This window comes from Gavialis gangeticus, unplaced genomic scaffold (genome assembly GCF_001723915.1).
Source record: "Gavialis gangeticus isolate Ggan-Ray unplaced genomic scaffold, GavGan_comp1, whole genome shotgun sequence".
Lineage (NCBI taxonomy): Eukaryota > Metazoa > Chordata > Crocodylia > Gavialidae > Gavialis > Gavialis gangeticus.
Genome location: NW_017728996.1, coordinates 45,601,346 through 45,619,442, shown reverse-complemented (window position 1 = coordinate 45,619,442; position 18,097 = coordinate 45,601,346). Strand labels below are relative to the sequence as shown.

The 18,097-nt window shown below is 41.8% G+C and overlaps 1 protein-coding gene across 4 annotated transcripts in view; it reads left to right on the top strand.

Moving 5' to 3' along the window:
* Positions 1–13,625, top strand: part of SCAPER (S-phase cyclin A associated protein in the ER) — a 454,172-nt gene extending 440,547 nt beyond the window's left edge. For all 4 annotated transcript variants that reach the window (XM_019504422.1, XM_019504423.1, XM_019504424.1 and 1 more), the window contains 3 exons: positions 8,268–8,459; positions 11,254–11,305; positions 12,860–13,625. In XM_019504422.1, the coding sequence (XP_019359967.1) occupies positions 8,268–8,459; positions 11,254–11,305; positions 12,860–12,954 (339 nt within the window). In that variant the 3' untranslated portion in view covers positions 12,955–13,625. The remainder of the gene's footprint in view (positions 1–8,267; positions 8,460–11,253; positions 11,306–12,859) is intronic.
* The last annotated feature ends 4,472 nt before the right edge of the window (positions 13,626–18,097 follow it).

The following is an 18,097-nucleotide window of genomic DNA, read 5'->3' as shown; positions in this document are numbered from 1 at the left end:
AGCGCTCATAAAGCCATGCCAAGGGCCCTGCAATAACCCCTGCTAGCTCCCTCAACACCCTGGGGTTGGAGAGCATCTGGACCTGCTGATTTGAACACGTCCAGCCCCTCCAGAAGTTCTCTAACTCAGTCCTCCCTGACCCTAGGCCTGGTGGAGTCTCTCATGAGTCCATCTCGGTGGGGGAGTCCCGGTCCCTGCACAAGAAAAAGGTGGCAAAGAAATTGTTAAAAAGGTCTGCTTTTTTTCTCTGGTGCAACCACCAGGTTGCCTAGCATATCCTGCAGGGGCCCCACATTACCCAGTGCCTTCTTCATACTCCCTATGTATTTAAAAAAGGACTTTTTGTTGTCCGTGATCTTGATGCTAGCCCTAGTTCTGTATCAGCCTTAGCTTTCCTAACAGCCCCCCTACAGACCCGAGCGATGGAGGTATACTCCTCTTTGGTGATAGGCCCTCCCTTCCACTGGGTATACACCTCCTTTTTGGCAATCAGGCATTCCCGAATGCCCTTGATGAGCCAGGGGGGGCTTTTGAGCACTCTTGCCCCCCTTTGATTCTTGTTGGGATTGTCACCCCTTGGACTCTGAGCATCGTCTCCTTAAGAAACGACCACTCATCTTCAGCACCCAGTTCTCCTACTCTCCAGGACCCCAGTGCCTCTCCTACCAATCTCCTCAACTCATTTAAGTTGGCCCTCTTGAACTACTCCCTTGCTGCAGGCCCTTGACACCCTGCGCTGGATGGTGAATTCCAGCAGGCGATGATTGCTGTCGCCCAGGTGGTCAAGAGCCTGGAGTTTCCTCACCAGGTCATCACCTGTGGCTAGGACCAGGTCCAGCAGGGCAGTTCCCCTGGTGGGACTGTGCACCTGCTGGGTTAAGTGGAGGTCCTGTATCTCGGCCAGAAACCTACGTGAACATTCCGACCTGGCTGACTGCTCCTCCCAGCAGATGTCTAGGTAATTTAGATCACCCATGACAACTTCATCCCTTGCCTTAAGTGCCTCCGTAAGCTGATCCGAGAATTCGCAGTTCAGCTCTTCCCCTTGGTTGGGAGATCTGTAGTAGACCCCCACCGTTAAGTCCCTTTCCCCATGACCCCCCTGTATTCTGACCCAGAGCACTTCAGCCTGCCCCTCCTCTGACCCCATCCTGCTAGCTGAGGATGTGTATTGCTCTTTGACATAGAGCGCCACACCCCCACCTTTCCTCCCCGCTCTATCCCACCTGTATAGTCTATAGCCCCTAATATTAACTGCCCAGTCGTGGGATGAATCCCACCAGGTTTCTGTGAGCCCTACTATGTCCGGGTTTGAACTAGCTATCCGGAGGGCAAGTTCCACCTACTTGTTCCCCATACTATGAGCACTGGTGTAGAGGCATTTAAGGCCATGAATTGGTGCATGTGCCACCCCCCGATTCCCAGGATTATCCGGACCCTTGTCACTTACCTGGGTACTCCTTGTGCACGTCACCTGTCTTGGTTGGAAGGTGTCTTCAAGTCCTCCTGTGGTCCCATCCCCCAGCAAAGCTAGTTTAAAGCATGCCTCACGAGATCAGCCAACCTGGAAGAGAATACACACTTGCCTTTAGAGGAGAGGGGTAGCCCATCCCTCCCAAGCAAGCCCCATGCACAAAAGTATGGGTCGTTATCCAGGAACCCAAGACTTGCCTGGTGGCACCAACTCCGTAACCGTTGGCTGACCTCGCCAGTGCAGGCCTCGTGTTGCCATCCACATCTACTTACCGGGAGAATAGAGGAGAATACCACCTGTGCCCCAGTCTCCTTGAGTTTGGCCCCCAGGGCCTCAAAGTCCTTCATGATGTAGTCTGGGTTGCCTCTGGCCGCATCATTTGTTCCCACATAGATAAGAACCATAGGGTATTGGTCTGAGGGTCAAATGTAGGCTGGGATCCTGTCTGTGATATCATGAACCCTAGCCCTCAGCATGTAGTAGACTTCTTATGCCATGGGCTCAAGTCAACAGATGGGACCCTCCGTTCCCCTTAGGATGGAATCCCTGATGATGAGGACCCGGCATTTCTTCCTCATGGTGCACCCCCTCTGCGCCATCTGTGTTGTGCATGGAGCAGCACTGTCCCTGCTGGAGACATCCCCTTCGTCCTTCTCCACCAGGGCTGCCAGGGCCTCATATCTGTTCCCCAGTTGTACCTGGGGAGCCTTCGCCACGCTAGCCCGTGCAGCCCTGGTTCTGGTGAATACCTTCTGCCACTCCTCTGTTGAACGTGTCTCCCGAAGGGTCTGTACGTTGGACAACTGGTCCTGCAGTGAACAGAAATAGGAGTCAATTTCGTCCTCTGCAGCCCTGATCCCCCACAGCCTGCTCACCTCAGCCTGCAGCTCCCTCACCTGCTCCTCCAGAGCCTGAAGTCGGGCACAGGAGGGACAGGCAAGGGAACCACCAGACCCCCCCCTTCCCACTGGCTGCTGGGACCCCATCAAGCCGCCCCCATAGACGGGGGCAAGGGGAATATAGGGACACATTAAATCAAGATTCAAAATATTATCTTCAGGGGAGATACCAGACAGTGTTATCTGCGGGGGAGATATCAGATATCAGGGAGCTCACCAGACACTGGGACCCAGTCACACAGCAGCTTCAGGTCCAGAGGCGTGAATTTGAGACTTGCTCTGGGTTCACGCCAAAGGCCATCCCCAGTCTACCAGTTGCAGATGAGTACCTAGTCACTTGAACTGTGGAATAAAGCACAGCCCAATGTGTGATGCTAATCACATCATTCCTTATGCTCCAGAAACTGGTATGCTTTCACCACGCTGACCCAATAAGTCATCCCTGCTCAGCAGACCTGTGGCTTTTATTTGATTTCACTGAAACAGAAAGTCCCCTATTCTTATGATTCTTCTGTGTAAAGGTTTCTGACATGTTTGCATATGAATGTGTCCCTCCCCATGTTAACAAAGTAAAGCTACCCCTTCCAAGATTTTGCCCTACTACTGCATGCTTCTAAGGGAACTCATTAGAGGCTCCAGGATCCAGCCTGAAAAGTAAAATATCTTTGAGCTCTTAGCAGGGCCACCACATACCATTACCTTCACAGCTCTGGGGAAAATCCACTCTGGAGTTATTGGAAACTTTTTGTTTAATAACAACTGAACAAATAACTTCTGCCCTCTGCTGCTTTCCATTGAGGGCATGGGATCATTCCAGGAGCTGGGAATGGAAGATCTGTTGACACATAAGTAAAACTATCCCAACTGGGATTTAAGGCAGAACTTACAAGGGCAAGAAACAGTGAAGATAACTGTACCCTTCAGCAGACACTTCCAATTTTCATGCTGAAATTCTGTCCTAACATAGAAGTGAGACTTTCTCTACCACCATCTCCTCCTACAGGGTGGGAGTAGTTATACTTTATTTGATTTATCTTTCTTTTATTTCTGGACCAGTGTGCATGTCTACACGTGCCCTGACGGTGCAATAACAGCCCATACTGTTCCGTGCCAGCAGCGCACAATTATTTTTAGCGGCTATATCGCCATAGCAATGCACTATGCTGTGGGAGCGTGTTGCTATGGTGACATAGTGGCATCACAGCTTTTGCCCATGGATGCTATGTCGCCATAGCATGTTGCTATGGCAATGTAGCATCACATATAGACATGCCCACTGTGTAGTATATTGCTTACTTCAGCCCTTCTTTTTAGAATCTGTCCAGCTCACTCTGGAAGGCTAATGGTATGGACAAATGAACAAGTTACCATGGAGTAAGAGAGTTAGCTACTCTGTGGCAAGTGTCTATGTGGACCTCTTACCCTGTGGCAAATGCAAGGTGCTTTACTCCACATTTCATTGATATACCAGGCTAACTGTTAAACTTTTAGGAATGGTTGTTTTCTTTTTTCCCCTACAAAAACCTAGTGAGTGATGTCTTACATTTGTACAGTAAATGTAGTAAATTTTAGTGAGCTTTTAGTCTGAGAATAAAAGGAAGACAGAACAAGGAGCAACAGTCTCAAGTTGCAGCAAGGGAAATTTAAGTTAGATATTAGGAAAAAATTTCTCACTAAAAGAGGGTAGTAAAACACTGGAACAGATTACCCAGAGAAGTTGTGTACTCTCCATCCTTGAAGGTTTTTAAGACCTGGCTAGACAAAGCTTTGGCTGGGATGGTCCTGCTTCAAGTAGGGGGTTGGACTAGATGACCTCCTGAGGTCCCTTCCAACCCTAATTTTCTATGATTCTATAAAAGAAACAAGATTCCTAAGACACCCACAGAGAACCCTCTGCTTTATAAGAACCATATATATGTATCTTGTGGCCACTGTGTTTTTAGGTTCAGCTTGCTTGGTTTCTATATAAATTCAGAGGATTGTGAATGTGCAGCACATAGAATTGCAGGCTTAGTTCACTTTATGAATTAATTGCTTTCCTTTCGTCTGTAGACCTGTTGGCGTGTCTTTTCTAGCACGATATTTAGAAATGCATCTTGATTAAAACTAGGTAATTCTTCATATGATAATGAATGTCAGACAGCATTCTGTTTCATATAATTTACTGTTGGCTAAAATTGAACATACAATCATTGTAAAATAACAGGGCTGGCATTAAGGGTAGGTGTCACAGACTGCCATCTAGAGGCATCAGAAACGAGTTGTGTTCTGACCTTTGATAGAACAACTCGTTTCTGATAGAGCACAACTCCTAAGCTCTGTGGAACCAGGGTATACATCTTGCTCCTTAGAGCACGACAAATACCTAGTGCAAGCAGAGATGCTAAAGCCAGGTGAACCTGATGGAGGTGGAAGGAGACTAAGAGGTCAGTTGGTTGGATAGTGAAGAAGTGTCACAAATAGGTACTTCCAAAAGCATTCCTGAGTGATAAACTCCTCCCTCCCCCCTTCTTCTAATGAAGAGCACCTCAGATCAGACCTCCTACCTACCAGATTCTCACATAAATACAACATTATTCACAAGTTTGCCAACCTGACTCTCCTCTGCTGCGACACTTCCCTGAATCCCCAACCTTGATGACCAATAGCAGAAAGATGCCCCTTTCCTATTGAAGTCCTGCTTTATCAGTATCCCAACCTTTACTGAAGGAAAGATAGATTTATTTTGTATCATTTTAAGTTGTGTTCTTGTCAGGTTCTGAGCTTCAGTTTATATGATGATACAGTCTTCAACACAATGGGTGTTACAAGATAGCTTTTATTTTTAGTAGTATTTAACTTAGGAGTGGACTGTGTTATTAGCCAGAATGACTTAAATGCTTAACTTTAAGTATATGATTGCATATTGGGGATTTTAACTCTAAAATGTAGCTGAGAACTCTTCAGTACTTTGCAGTTTAAGCTTCATGTTAGAAGTTTTAGTTGTGCCTTTTTATTTGTGGCCAAACAAAACTACAATTAAATATGACCACATATGGTTATTGCATTGTTCTAACTACCAAAAACATGTTTGCCGTCCTTCTGATAGCTTCATATATTGTAAATGTGGTTCAGCCAGTCTGTGGAAACATTAGTAACCCATATCTTCACAGAGTTATTTACCTATTCTTTGTGCGTTGGACCAAAATGCAGCCTGGGATAAGTAGGCGATATCAAATGGAGGTTTTCTGAGCTGCAGCCAACAATAAGGTAGACAGGAGAGTTATATGAACATTTTTAAAGCTCCCAACAAAATGCACTTTTTTTTTTGCACTGTATCATTTGGATTAGCTCTTGCAAATAGTAGTGTAAATTGTAGGCTAAGTTTAAATTGTCCAGAAAATGTGTATTAAAATAGCGTAGCTTTTATTCATTTGATATAGAGGCCTCAATTAAGGAAAACATTCAAGCACATGCTTAGGAAATAGATTCTAAGCACCTACATAGAACCGAAAATTAAATATTTGCCTATATTCTTTGCTGAATAAAGAAGGCCAGACAAACTGGGACTTTTAACTTATGTGCTGAGCAAGCTGAAGGAAGAGTAGCAGGAAAAGCGAGTTATAGGTAAATAATCTGGTTCAGGTAGACAGTAGAGAAATCAGCCCTCCCCTTTCCTCACTGAATTGGAAAGGGGGAACTCTAGCTCAGGTTACAGCCTCTTATGACCTCATTACTGTGGTCCTGCAACCTTGCCAAGGTCCTTCAGCAAAGAGATGGAATGAGGATCTGAAATTTCTGCTGTTAAAAAAAGGAAGAAAAAAAAGAGTAGTGTTGCAACAGTCCTTTTTCATCATAAAGAAGGACACGGGGGCAAAGATTTGCTTTGTTTTCTTTGCTGTTTTTATTAAGCCAGGGTGCTGAGCTTATTTCCTCCAGTCCCTGATACTGAACTAGGCAGCTTTATTTTCATTGTTTTCCAGTAAGAAGGTAATTCTTTTGTGGGTTTGTGCACAGTACATGTTACCAGTCTATCATTTCTAGTAACCATGTTGAATACAATGAACTGAAATCATTAAATTGATTCCATATGTGATAAATACCAGACTTAAAATAATCAGTACATTAGCTCGCTACATTTAGTGGTGATGCTTTCATAGTACAACTGAACTTTAAAACTGCGGGGGAAGGGAGGAAATGATTTAAATACTAATTCTATGAATTCTATCTGGCAACTTTGGAAAGAGGTCACTAATAATGTTCCATTTTGAAGAACTACACAGAGTTGATAATGTAGGATGAGAAATAGAGTATCCTAAAAATTGCCTTTCCTGCTTGTTTGTTATATACAGTAGCCATTAACAAGAAACCAAAAAATTCTCTCTTTCATTAGTCAAAGGTGTATCCTTTGCAGTTTCTTTAGCCTGTGCTAGAATTTTTAAATTAATGACTTTTAGTAGCAGAATTAAAAAGAATATAAAATTACATAAATGTAACTGCAAATGTAGAATTGAAAATGTAACAGGTAATTACAAATTCTAAAGTGACAATCATTTACTTATAGAATTTATGACTGATTATTAAAGAGCAATTCATCCAAACGCTTTATTGATAAATAGCTGATATGTTTTCCCAGAAGAGCAATGTTTGAAAGTATGCCCAATTGTCACATGTTTGGTTGTCTTTTTAAAATTCCTCCTGGATTTAAGGGAATTAAGACGTTTCTATCAACATTCTCTGAAGGGTTTTCAGTGTCTTTTCAGCTATTGAACTGAAAAATGTGAACTATTACTTTGTTGATCTTGTTTTTAAACTGAACTGCATTATCAACTGAGTGTGTTCTTAACATATTGTTAAACGTGCTTTGAAAACTTGTAAATCCCTGTAATTTATGTTCCTGTGGTCTCCACTGCTTCTTTCTGTCCTTCTGGTTTTAATTTGAATGCAGTCCTGTCTGGGTGTGTACCTGTAAAATTGTGTTTTTCCAAGTACAATTTACAGTCACGACCTTAAGTTTTACAGTGTTCCTAACCTTATAGGAGCTTCCTCCTATACTGGAAAGCCAACTTTGGGTCAAGCAGCTCTTTCATATTACAAAAGTCTAATCAAGGTTACTTGGAACAGATCTGATTTTGACATTTCTTAGTTTATCATCAGGACTTTGTAGGAGTAGTGAGTAAATTAGGACGGTTCCCCTGCAAGAGACCATTAATGACATTGCCTTATTTCTTAAGATGTACACAGTTGTAAACCTAGCCTGCTTCATGACAACAGTCCCATTTATCTAAACAATTCTCCTTTTAGAGTCAGTGGCACCGATAGAAACTGAGATAAGAAATACAGATGGGAGGATCTTTCTGAGTCTCTACTTGCTGAGACTTATTGCTGTGCAAGTTACAATCACCTTTTCTTCTCAGTGCCTGAGTGAATGCATAGCAGACATCTACAATGAGACATAGTCTTCTATAATTGCTAGAGAGAATTCTAGTAAAGGGTGATTGAGCATCTTAAGGGTTATTTCATTGCTGGTGATCTTTCTTGGTTATTTTTCTGAAAACATGCTTGTCATTTAAAAAGCATGTGTTGTTTGTGTTTGTAAATTATTATGTATCTTTGTAGTCTTTCTCTCTTTTATGGCACCAGTAAATAATATATTTCATTGTAGTCTTCAAATAGCTATTGTTTTTTATTTCTTTATTTGAATGACACAAAAAAGGTGCTTGCATCCTTGCAAAATAACCTCCGTGATAAAACAGGAATTACTTTTAATTAAATGCTTTAGGCTTTTTTTAATGTGTTAATTAAATATTTTCTTCTACTTAGGCATCATTTCTTGCCAGTTAATAGAAAAGGAAAAACAGAGATTTACATGTCTAGCACAGGTGTTCTAATGCTATGTCACTTTCTATTTTCAGGTAATTGTACAATCTGGTCGTCACCCCACAGTGCTGCAAAAGCTATGCCAGTTGCCTTTCCAGTATTTCAGTGAACCTCGCCTAATCAAAGTGCTCTTCCCTTCACTAATAGCTGCTTGTTACAATAACCTTCAGAACAAGATCATTCTGGAGCAGGAGATGAGTTGTGTTTTACTTGCCACATTTATTCAGGTAGATATTCCGGTGATGTACAATTACACACAATATTATTACTACAGTTTGTTTCGTCTTTCCTGTGTTATGTGCAGTTAATTCACTTTAAATAACAGGAGTAAACAACATAAGTACTTCAAAATATCTTTCACAGATTTCTTTTTTTCTAAACCATAGATTATTTCTGTACTTGAAGCTTCTTATAGTACTGAAAGATTACAGAGCAGTAGAGCTTTTCACTGTCCCATGCGGGAATGCTTTTGTTAAGGTTACTGGACATATTGATGAGATTGCAACTGGATGCAGCTGCTGCTTAACAAGTCCTTTTCTATTTTTAAAGAACCTTATATATTGCACAGCAGTATTTGCCTTGTATGGTATACCTATTTAAATATAGGTGCACTGTTTTATACTAGGTACCACAGATTTACAGAGAACTAAATGATTTAGATAGATCTAACTGTATAGTGTTTAGATATACGCACATGCACATACATTACACAAATGCACAGAACACACACTATAGCCCTGATCTTTTCAACATTTACTCAAGCCTATATTTCACTGAAGTTGCTGAAGCTACTCTCAGTAAAGGTTTCTGCAGGATTGTGTTCTCTCTTTGTTAATTTATATTCTTTGCTTTCTCCATTAGATTGTATTTATTTTTCATAAATACTATTAACTATTTTCATATTAAAAAGTTACATGTAGGTTTTGTCTTTTTTTTATTTGAAAATATATTTTTCAATTATAGAACAGCCTTTAGCCATCAAGTAAAAGCCATAACCATTGACAAAGCAATGTTATATGTAACTGATGACTTAAGACTTCGTGAATGGAGAAAATGAAGTGTGCTTTTTTTTCCTAATTCATTGCAGTTAGTCAAAAGCTGGACTGGGTAGATTTTTGGGGAGAAGGCATAAAAGCTAAATATTTACTCATCTTTGGATGACATCAAACTTTTGAGTATAACTATTTGTATTTTTATAATTTAAGATACTAAAAAGTATTACCTAATTGTTGCAAGGGACACTAGAATTTTGTATTGAAAAATATATTCATCTCAACCTCATATTGCCATGCCATAAAAAATCATGTTTGTTTTGAATGAATAGTTATGTAATAGTAATGAATAGTTCTTGTATGAAAACTCTAGGTACCTTTGAACTAACTTAAAAAATATAAATAAGCTCCATATACAAATTACACCACTTTTCTCAACCAGAAGGGGGGAAAAAACACTGCAATCCTTTCCAAGATAATTGAAGTTATTTATCTTGCTTTCTCCATTGTAGGAGAGAAGTTGGCATTTGAGAAATGGTCCCTGATTGAGTATGGTTCTTGACTGAGTATAACTAAAGTTACAAAAGTTAAACTCATTTTATTAAATATTAATACTGGTTAGGTATTGTTTTGATTTCTGGTTCACAAGAATATACATAATTCAAAAGCCAACACAAGCTACAGGTTTATCGGGGGCTTTTTTTAGTTTAATCTTAAAATTAAAATTCCAACGACAGATCTTCATCTGGTGAGAATTGTCATAGTTTTGCTGAGTTTGGCAGCCTGACAGTTACCACCACCTAAAAACCTGACCCCAAATGCTTAAAACACACAAAAATTAAATCCTTTTAAAATTAAGGGATTTTTAAATGTTGATAAGCAAACAGTAGATTTGCATTAGCCCTTAAATGTTAACTTGCTGTCATCAGAGGCCAGACTGCCGTCTTTAGGCAGCAAATCTCTCATTTACTTCAGTTGGAGTTTCAGTTAAGGATTGTGGGATCTTCCCCCAAGATTAGAAAATAAGATTCTTCCCATACTAGGAAATGCAGAATGAAATCCTTCTCTTATTTAAATGTTTGGCAACTTACAAAAAATATAGTTGTGTTTGAGAAATGTGTGCGATGGTAAGTCAGAAGAAAGCAAGTCAGTCAAACTTCACAGCTATTCAGATAACGCCAGCCTAAAAAAAGATTCATTTCCATTCTCTTCACCTTCCAACTAATTTGTATTGCCTCTAATTCTAGACGTATTGTGTTAAAACAGACCAAAATATTTAATAGAATATACTTGACTGGATACAGTCGTGCTCTTATGTCAGACCGCACATCAGCTATATTTAACAGATACCTAAGCAAAGGGCCTGAACCTGAGAGCCCTGCTCTTCTAAGTATTGGCACTGCTTACTTGAGTAGTCCCAGTGCCTACTTATGCGCCTCAGTGTGTTGGATTGAAGTCAGACAGTCCCCATTGGCTTCAATGAGTCCAGGATCAAGTCCTAGATGAGTTAGGATTATGCAGGATTGGCAGATAGACACCCAGATTTTATTATGGTTAAAAGTTGTTATACAGTTAGTCGTAGTGTAATCAGGCCTGTGGGAAAAACTGCCATTGATTTTTCATACTATGGGTAAACAGAGATGATAATATGTGACAACTGAAGAAATTGTAAGTGTATATTCAGAGTAGAAAGTGCTAATGTGACAAGACAATTGGGGGGGTTGTTTGTTTATTTGTTTGTTTTAAATAGCGGTATCTAGAGTTTCCTTAAAAAAAAATTTAAAAAATTATAATAAAAAGTCATTCTGATTCCTTAAAAAGGCATTAAGGTTTGCCCCACTATATTGGGTATGCAAAAAAAATTTTTTTCTTAAAAGTGTATACTTTAAAGATCAATAGTATTTGTATTTTAGTTAATTTACAGGTTTCAAAGGGGTTGTATTTTTTGTAACTGTAAAAAATAAGAATGCTTTTTAAAATTCTCCTTCATATAATGCATATAAAAAATAGGTTTGTTTTATTTTTATAGGACTTTGCACAGAGTTCAGGCCAAATGGATAGCCAGTCTTCTCAACCACGGGGTATGTCTAGGACATTTACAAAATTATCAATTCTATAACAAAAAACATAGAGATTACGTTTTGCTTTGATTCAGCTTTCTAGCATCAGCTTTCACTGTAAACAGAATGCAAATAAAATGCCATCACAAATTTGGCAAAACTCTTTTAGCTCAATTTATATGACTTGCAACGTGTAGTTTTTGCTGATTATAGTATTATATGTTAAGGATATGGATATTAATTGTGGTGCAATATACATTAGAGCAAATACTTACACACATATGTAACTTTAGTCATGTGAGTGACTATTTAGGGGTTTTAGGTTTTCCGTCTGTTCATCTAAATACTTTTGGAATGTAGAATATGTTTAACTGCTGCAGACTAAATTTTTGGAAAATGTTAATCTGAGACTGTCATGGCCTGTTAGACACCCTTGAGGCCCAAGTGTGCTGAGGATTCAAGAGCTGATCTTGGATTCTCTGTATTCTGCACACAATACAGTGTACCTTTTTTAAAAATATATGAATAGTGTCCTCACTGTCAAGCCCAAGTTCAAAATTTAGGCTTTGTTATAAAACAAAATGTCACGCAGTACACACTATTAATGGAAATGTCTTCATGCCATTTTTGAGCTATGTCATAATACAAATTAAACTCTTTTATTTGACTTGAAACAGGCATGCTCCTGTAGTTTTGGCAACACAGGCATTATAGTGCTGCGTGCATGCTAGTGAAACATAGAAAAACAAAGTGAAAATTTACTTTTATTTTCATTTTCAAACTGAATGAATTTCAAACATGAAAAATGTACTTGGTGACAGGTGTTTGTCCAAACAAGTTCCCTTTGCATCAAACAAAGCTTATTACCAATATAATCAGTATATTTTGGTTTATTCGATAGTTCATTTACATACATTTTACATACATTTCCAACTAAAAGCCAATATTCCATTAAGTAAACATTTTTGGCTTTTCATTCTGTTTCACTCTGAAAAGAGTTTCAATTTAAATTAAAAAAAATCCAGTGTAGTGTGAAGCACAGTTGTGATCATTTACAGTACTCTCGCAGGCTGCTCCTACAAACTTTCACTCACAGGAGCAGACCCAGTTAACTTCATTAGGAGCACCCATGTGCAAAAGTGTGTGCAAAATAAATTCCTGATTTTATTGGTTTTGTACATAAGCCTCTTCTCATGCCTGGGTCCTCATTGAAGTGATTAGAAAGTAAGTGCACAGTAGAGTTGATCTGTGGCTGCCCTAACATGTAGCCAGAGCTAAACTGCGTAAAGGTGAATAAAGCCCTCTTAATACATGGAGCAGAAGCCTGAGCCTGTAAAAAAAAAAAAAAAAAAATTGCCTTGACCTTATTAGAAGCAGGATATGGCCTCCCTCTTTGCTTCCTCCTAAATCTGTCTCTGTAGTTATGTAAAATTATTCTTCCTTTTCAGAGCTGGGGGAAAGAGGGGTAAAAGAGGTGAATCATGTTGAATTGGCAACAGTGTTTTTCTCCTGATTTCATTACAATCTTATCTTGAGAAGGAATAGTTTGGTAATTTTACATTCTCTCTTCAACAGAAAAATTCTTCAGTTCCCACGATTATCTTGAGCTGTTTAACAGATTCCCTCGCCAGGCCTGGGAAGAAGCACGGCAGTTCTTCTTGAAAAAATAAGTGTGTTTTTGTTTTCATTTTCAAAAAATCTTACATTTTAATGTTAAGCAGTTTGTTAAGTACATTCTTTAAGAATCTGTTCTGGAAACATTTCGGTATTCTAAATACTTATGCTGTAGATATATATAATTTGCACTATTTATATCATAAGATTATAACATAACATTAGATACTTTAAAATGTTGTCTTGTAATTTTGAAAAATTTGAGTTTATTTCATTTCTATACTATGCCCTGGTTTCTGTGATGTGGTTACTTCTTGCACTGCAAAACTGATTAAATTAGGTTCCAGGTATAGAAAATACTATGTTCTATATATCTTGTAATAAAATAACTTATTCTGTCTTTAGTGTGACTTTATGTTACAAATGTTGGTATGGTCAAATTTCCATAAACAACACAAACTCATATATAGAAAAATAAGTCTTGTTGAGATATACTTTGAATTAATCTAAATTCTGAAGAGTTTAACCTGATTTGACTTGGTTTAAAGTTTGTTCCTCTTTTAGAACAAGGTCATTTGTAATAAACTTTTTAAACCACACACATTTTTAAAGTTTCAGTAAGACTTTCATAGTTGTTAAAAAAAAAGTGTGCTTCATCTTGTTACTGTTAATATAGTGAGTTTTCATGAAGCTTATATCAAGTAATATTAAAATATGTAATTACAGAGTTTGTTGAAAATATTTTTTTCCAAATAGCTAAGCTACAATTACTCCACAAAAATATGGCAATATCAGATAGATGTATGCTGACCCTGGTGAACAGGAATACCAAACAGGTACATATAAATGTGAGATGAGAGAAAAATGTCTCAAGCAATTTACGGATATTGTTCACATAACTAAATTAAAGCACCTAGCTGGGGTCATCTGACCCCAGCGCTCTTTCCTGCCCAGGGCAGGGGGTCGGACTCAATGACCTACCGAGGTTCCTTCTGACCCTAACATCTATGGATATATAAAAAGCAGAGCATAAATGACACTATAAATCAAGGCCCACATGTGATCTACAAGGAATTAAGTTTCAGCCCTTGGCCCCTGCCCTTCTCGGTGTCCTGTCCCCCGCCCCTTCCCCAACCCAGTTGCTCCAGTTGCAAGGGCTCCAAGCTCCCCCTACCTTCTCTGGCTGCTGCTTTCTGCCCTCACCCAGGGGGTGGGGTGACGTGGCGGGAAGCAGAGGGCGTCTCTGGGCCTGCACAGGCATGCAGTGCAACAGTGGAGACATTTGAATGGCACATGTCCCAGCGACCTGTGGCTTGCTGTGGTGCAGCCTGTGGGGCATACAGCCCCCAGCCACTGGGAATTTGGAGAGCCCTATTATAAGCAAATAATAATGTGTAAATAATGTGATAGCATTAACTTGCATTGTCTTTGAAATAATGCATAAGACCTATAAAATGTCTCTCTACACTTTAGAGGGCAGATTAGTGCAGGCCTGGGAGTGCCCTGCATGAAATGTCTTGAAGAATCAAGGCCGTAGAGTGTTCCCCAGCACACTCTTGAGTTATGGATTTTAGCAAGCTCTTCACTCTCCTTCCTTTCTTCCCTTACTTTTCTGTAAAATCAAGACCTTTCAGCATAAATAGAGGTTTTTGCGCTTATAAGCCAGCTGGCTTCTAGAACTATTGATGCTGCAAGTCATTATTTGTAACAATATGATGTATGGCAACAGCAGATGTTCTGATGGCACAAACTTAGCCTATGACACCGTGGAAGAACAGGGCCAGTGGAGGATTAGAAGGAAACAACATAGAACCTGGAAAATCAAACTGGTACCAGACAGAAGAGTACAGAACACTGTCGGTATGATTGGAGTCACAGGCACATTCACATTGCTACGTAATGAATATTCAGTTCAACATTAACATTATGTAACAACATTACTGTGTACTTCCCTTGCAGCCTTTTGTCCAAGGATGCACGCACCCCAAGAGCATGCATTAAGTAAGCCTCAAACAACCCTGTCATGCAGGTATATTACAAGATTATAAACTCTTTGGGGCATGGACAGTCTTGTTTGTGTTTTTACAGCACCTACCACAGTGACCTCCTAGAATAATAAAAGTAATACATAGCAACAACAATCTTACCCCTAATTTAACAGGTCAGGAGGGATGAATCCAGTCATCCCTGCTCTCACAACTGAGCTCCACGCTTGAACTCTGTTATTTTTACTTCACATTTCCTGTCTTTGCTTTCTCTCAAGTCCACAGCAAGCTCTCACATGCAGGATATGCACAGGATTGAGTGCTCTATTTTCCAGTGTTTCAGAGCTGTGGCTGTGATTGTGAAGCAATCTCCTGCTGATCACTAAGTGCTGGCAGTGGCAGTCAGCTACTGGATGTAAATGTCATTTGGAGCTGGAAGGACACTCAAGCTCACAATCCTACTGTATTTCAAGGTTACCTACTTTCATAACCTAGAGGGAATTGGGGATTGAAAATTCCTAGAAAAAGCAAAATGCAAGATGGCAAATATGAAATTTTCTGTTGATGTGGAGAAGGAAGGAACAAGAGGGCATTTTATGCCCTGACTCTTTGCTGCCAGTGTTTGTTATGAGTAACCAAATGAGCTGAGGGGAAAGGATTAAAGATAGGTAGGTAGCCTTTTGGTTCCTTGTTAAGATCTCTAAACCTATTTAACATATCCATCTCACCGACTGGAAAAGTCTGTGGTTCTTGGAAATATGAAGCATTTGGGCTACAAGAACCATTAAGCAAACAAGATTTAGAGTCTTTGGAGACAGGTCCCAGAAGGATCATTGGAGCACCTTTGATCACCAAGGATTCATTCAAACTTTTTTTTTCTGAGACTGGAAGGTGGGGGATAGTCACCGCTTAAATACTTTACTCAGTAGAAAACAGCCTATTGCCAAGGCAGGCTAAAGAAAACAAGGCCTTGTGTGAATCTGGATGGGCTTAGACCAAAGGTGCTCAACCCCCATGGGCCAGATCAGGCTCCCCGCACTTTGTCATCCATCCTGTGGGGCTCTGCTGTAAACCTGCGCACTAGATCCACTGTGCAGGGCAGTGTGAGGCCCAATCCTGTCACATGGGGCCAGGGAGAGGTTGTATAGGGCCCCCAAGCCCTGATCCCAGTGCACACAGTCCGGTGGAAGTGGTATGGGGTTCCAGAGCCCTGATCCCAGTATGCCGGCCTAAGCAGAGGCAGTGTGGGGTCCCAGGGCCCCAATCCTAATGCACTGAATGGGGTACAGGTGATGCAGGGCCCAGAGCCCAATGTCCACATGTAGGAGAAGACATAGGTGGCTTGGGGTCCTGGGGCCCAATCCTGGCATGCAGGAGAGGATGGAAGTAGTGCATGTTCTGGGGGCCCTAATCCCAGCACACAGGACTGGGCAGGGGCAGCACAGTGTTATGGGGCCCTGATCCCAACACATGGAGCTGGGCGGAGGCAGCATGGCCTGGATCCAGGTATGCAGGCCCATTCCTTGAGCACAGGGTCCAATCCAAATCACAGACTGGCCCCACACCACTCATTTGGCCCATGGGGCCAAAAGGTTGAGTCCCACTGGCTTGGACCATCTCTTTTTTCAGATCACAGTTTCTGCTCAGGGTCTGGAAAGCAGTTCCACTGATGCCCAGGACTCGGGGCAGCACATCTGTGGATGAGGTGAACAGAGAATCCAAAGGGCAGAGGAGAGGGATCACAAATTACAGGCAGATAACAAAATGGTAAAATATATATAAAGGAATGACGAGCTGCTTAGTCTAAGCCAAACCCTCAGGTGAGTGATGTCTCTTGGAAGCCATGTGTCCCATTAATCTCAGGTGCTTTGCTCAAGGGGGAGCCACCACAGAATTTTGGACCATGACCTTGGTGCTCCCTCATAATAATTTTAAAAATTAAAGCCAGAAACCTGGCAATACCAATCCTCCACATAGGCTGGCTGGTGAAAACCAGCTGGGGTTTCAAGGGCACTTTCTCGCTCTTGCTTTTCTAGCTGTCACTGCTTTGCTTTTTACAAGACCAAAAAGTCTTTAATCTTTAAATCCTGCCTGAGTGTCTGGATGTTTTGGAGGCAGTGAGATGAGGGTTAGGAGGGGTTTCTGTCAGTGTGGCTCTGCCTTAGAGCAGCCCAGGCCTGGTTGCGGCTCTTCTCTTAGCATTCACCTGCTCATCACCAGGGGCAGGCTCCCCTCGGGGGTATCATTTGCAGTCTGCTGGCCTTGCATAGGAAATCTCGCCCATTTCTCCCAGACCTTGCTGTGCTCCCTGCACATCATTCACTGCCTTTATTTTCAAGCCATGCATAAATCATGTTGTTACTGGCATCTAATATACGTGCCACAACTCTGATTAACCCAAATGGTGGAGACATTTGTCCTTTTTGACATAAAATTTCAAACCTTTATTTTCCCCTTTAGCAGGGGAGACAATGGGGAGTTGGGAGCTAGAATTCATGGCAAAAGAGAAATGAAGAGACACCCTATGTAAAGCCACAGGAGCTCACGCCTAGCAGTGTCCTGGGCCTGGTCCTACACTTGGGAAATTGTCCCCCAGGCATCTCTCAGGGCTGAGCAGAGGGGACAGGCAGGAGCTGCCCCAGCCTCTGGGCCTCTCCTGTTGCTTTATTTGCCTTCAGTGCCGGAGCCTTTCCTCCCCCCCAAAAGGCAGAGCCTTGGCAGCCCTCCTCACTCATCATCTAGCTGCCAGGATTTAAGCTTTGTGCTTGGCACAGGGTCCCTGGCCGCCAGGCCAAGCATGGAAGGGGCCTAGAGGAAAGAGATGCCTCCCCTCAGCGGTGCTGCCAAGCTGGGCTGGCCCAGAGGGAGGGTGGATCCGCGAGGAGGGAGCAGGACGTCTGTCAAGGCCCTAGCCCTGCTCCTGAGCAGGGTGGGCAGCAGGAGGGGGTGCCCCTTGGCCTGAGGGACCAGGCCTGCACCCGGTGCCTCTTTCTCCGCTCCCGCCCTTGGGGGCAAGCGGGACCCCCGCACCCCCGGCAGAGCCGCCCCGGGGCTTCAGAGAGAACAGGGCGGACGCCGGGCCGGGGCCGGTGGCGGATCGCTTGCAGGTGATGCCAGGCGCAGATAAGCCGCCGCCGTCTAGACGGGACCGCGCACCGCGCCGCCGGCCGGATGCCGCCCGGCCCAGGGGACCCGCCAAGGGCGCGGACTGGAG